Raw genomic sequence first — 3325 nt, 5'->3', positions numbered from 1 at the left:
AGATAGATAGGTAGATAGGTCGAGAGATAGAATAGAAATAAAGAGAGAGAGAAAGAAAGACGGAAGATAACTCAGTGTGGGTCTTCACCCATTATCGTTGTTTGATGGCTTTCCTTCTCTAGCTGTGAAGGAAGAAGAAGGGGAAAGAAGAAAGAAGCCCTGACTAATACCCAAGAATTAGCCTTCTTTTTGTCTCTTCCTTCTCCTCCAAAGTCCGCCTTCTTCATCCCTCCTGGAAGGGGAAAAGAGCGTCAAGTTGATTTGAGAGGTCTCAAGTCTTTCGTTCTCGATTCTTTCTCTCTCTCCATAAACTGATATAGTTCATTACAATACATTTACCTTTTCTCTTCCAGAAGGAAAGAAAAAGAGAAAGATAAGTAAAGAAAAATACCGGCGATGCGTAAGTCAGTCAGAAGTGAGCGATCGGTCGGTCGATACGCCGCGACTTCATCCATCCATCCATCGATTGATCGATCGATCCTGCCGATTTTCCTAAATAAATAAATAGGCATTCTTCTCTCGAGAGAAGGATGGGCTTCTTATCCCATTTGGAATCGAATAGGAGAGAATTTTCTTTTTTCTTTCTTTCTTTCTTTCCTCTTTTGAACTATCTATCCTTTTCTTTGAAAGAGAGAGAGATAGAGAGAGCCCTCGTGTGATGGGTTTCTTGGTCGACGAATTCGTTCGTCAGTCCATTTCTCCTCTTCGTCTTCTTTCTCTCTCTTTCTTTCTTTTAACGGAAGCAGCAGAAGTAGCAAGAAGGAGAAGACTAATACAAAGAAGAGCTTCTTTCCCGTCTTTCTCTTATTCTCTCCCTCTCTCGCTACTCAACATGGCGGGTCCTTCAAAGCGCTTTCATATCCGTTCTTCTTCTTTCTCTGTTCTCTTGAAAATTCTCTCCTTTAGACAATCTACACTTCTCTCTTTCTTCTTTCTCCCCTTTTCTTTTCTTCTTCTTTATCTCCACACCCTCTTCTTTCCCTCTCCCTCTTTACCATCTCTCCATCCTCATCTCTCTCCCCGCCCACCTCATTCTCTCCTCTCTTCGTCTTCTTTCTTCTTCCCTCTTTTTCTCTTTTCTGCCGCATCGACCACATCGAATGAGATCTATTCTCCCTTTCCTAGCTCTCCGCTCGCCGTCGATACCACAACTAACGACACATCTTCTTCTTCTGTCTTGACGTTTCCACAAGAAGATCCCAAAAGCGCTCTTCCCCCCAAGGAGACAGGAACATCAGCAGTAGCGTCTCTTAAAGGACATTTTCCTGTAGCTGCCGAGGATGAGAATTCTTCCACGGAGACAGAAAGCACCTTCGGTCTATTATTCGCCGGCCATCCACAGGAAGAAAAAGAAGAAGAGAGAAATCTGCAGAAGGAAGGACATCTCTATCTCCATACGACGAAGGAGACACCCCAGGTACGCGTCGTGACGGGTACAAGTCCAGGAGACGTGTATGGAAAGAAGAGTCAGGAGTCGATGACAAGATTCCAAAGCTTATCTTCTTCTCAGAAAGATTCGACGAGACAATTGTCCCGAGTGTCGCTCTCACGTGCACATCGGCGTCAGTGGAGACGCGGTGTAGGCGTAGGAGGAAAATCTTCTTCTTCACAAGGTCGACACGTTTCTCCTCCCCCTCCTCTTTCTCCTCCTTCTCGAGAGAAAAAAAGAGATAGGAAAGCTACAGAAAGCTTCACAAGTGTACAGACAGCAGAAGAAGAAGAGGAAGAAGAAGAAGAAAGAAGAAGAAGAGGAAAAAAGAATGAGGCATCTCCCAAGAGAGCACAGAAAGAAACGGGGTCTAGAAAGCATCAGCGCCGTCGGCACCGCGAAAGGTCGAAATACATACAGCGGAGGAGTCAAGAAACCTCTTCTTCTTCTTCCTCTTCGTCTTCTTCTTCCTCTTCTTCTTTCGTGCAGTCAAGTCGCGGAGGAGGGAAGAGCGGTCACGGTCAAGGGACGATCCCTTTCGATAAAATCTTTAGGGGAAAAGTTCGAGTGACACCGCGCCAATGGGTAAGGAGAAGAAGAACGAGAAGAAAGAAAGAAAGAAAGAAAAGTAGAAAGAAAGAAAGGACAGAAGAAGTTGTGATCGATGGGGAAGAGGATGAAACTGTTGATCTAGGTGAAGATGTCTATGAACAGAGATTTATGCAGAGATCAGGTGTATGTACAGTCAAACATATAGAGAGACATAGAGATAGGTGAATGATGTATCGATATAGTGGAAATCAATACAACTACGTAGACGCATCTATCTGTCTGACACATACCTATATACATATATACACATATATATATATATATAGAGAGAGAGAGAGAGAGGTGGAGAGAGAAAGATGATAGGTAGACTGCTAATGTAGATATATATGTCCATATGTGTGTATGTTTGTTTTATGTGTCTCTGAGGTGTACGTACAGAAAGTTCAGGGAAAGGAAGGTTCAAATACACACTCTTTCTTACTCTTTCTTTCTTTCAGAGATAGCGGGAGTCGGTGTCTCTGGTCTCTGCATTTCCCACGTCTTCACTACCTAACCTCTATATCTCTATAATACTACCAGAGACACACACATATATATGTATAGACAGATCTATATATATATAGATATAGATAGATATATATATATATATGTTTATGTAAATGTATGTATTGTGTGGATTTGAGCGTTGTTTCATCTTTTCTTTTCTTGTCTTTTTGATGTCTCTCGTCTTTTCTTTCTTTCTTTCTTTTCACTTGCGTGAATCTTTTCATTCTCTTCCTCTTTCTCTTCTTCTTCGTCTTTTTCTTTTCTTTCATTCCTCATTCTTTCTCATTTTCTTCTCTTCTTTCTTCTTTTCCGTCTTTGTTGTGTGTGTAGTGGCGAGTGATCTTTCGTTTTTCTTTGAGTATAGTTCAACTCTTAACTTTCAGACTTCCCATCGTCCTCTTCACTATGGGCCTCGCCTTCCTCGTTGAAGCTGCTGGAACTACTAGCCCTCTCGTAAGTCTATCTCTAATCTATCTTCATCTATCTTTCTGTCTTTAATCTGTCTATCTATCTATCTGTCTATCTATCTATCTATCTTTAGTCTCTCTATCTACCTATCTTTAATCTTTCTATCCTCAATTTATTTATCCTTAATCTATATATTTTCTCTTTATCTATTTATCTGTCTATCTATCCTTAATCTATTTATCTATCTTTATTCTATCTATCTCTATGTAGGTATGAGCGGGTACGTTTGTGCAGTAGAAGCTGTGTATATATTCGTCTGCAGGTGTATGTACACTTGGCTGTGTCGTGTGGAGAGTCAGAGCTGAGGGGGGTTACTATCTCTCGTTCACA

The 3325-nt window shown here is 41.5% G+C and overlaps 1 protein-coding gene across 1 annotated transcript; it reads left to right on the top strand.

Annotated features, from left to right (window-relative positions):
* The first annotated feature begins 508 nt into the window (after positions 1-508).
* On the top strand, positions 509-3045 carry CSUI_002263 (uncharacterized protein). The gene is made up of 2 exons (XM_068062465.1): positions 509-2014; positions 2858-3045. The coding sequence occupies exons 1-2, from the start codon at positions 659-661 to the stop codon at positions 3023-3025; spliced, it is 1524 nt and encodes a 507-aa protein (XP_067925559.1). The 5' UTR covers positions 509-658; the 3' UTR covers positions 3026-3045.
* The last annotated feature ends 280 nt before the right edge of the window (positions 3046-3325 follow it).

Source organism: Cystoisospora suis (genome assembly GCF_002600585.1).
Source record: "Cystoisospora suis strain Wien I chromosome Unknown contig_953, whole genome shotgun sequence".
NCBI classification, from domain to species: Eukaryota; Apicomplexa; class Conoidasida; order Eucoccidiorida; family Sarcocystidae; genus Cystoisospora; species Cystoisospora suis.
The sequence above is the reverse complement of the archived record's forward strand: the minus strand, read 5'-3'. Positions and strand labels throughout refer to the sequence as shown.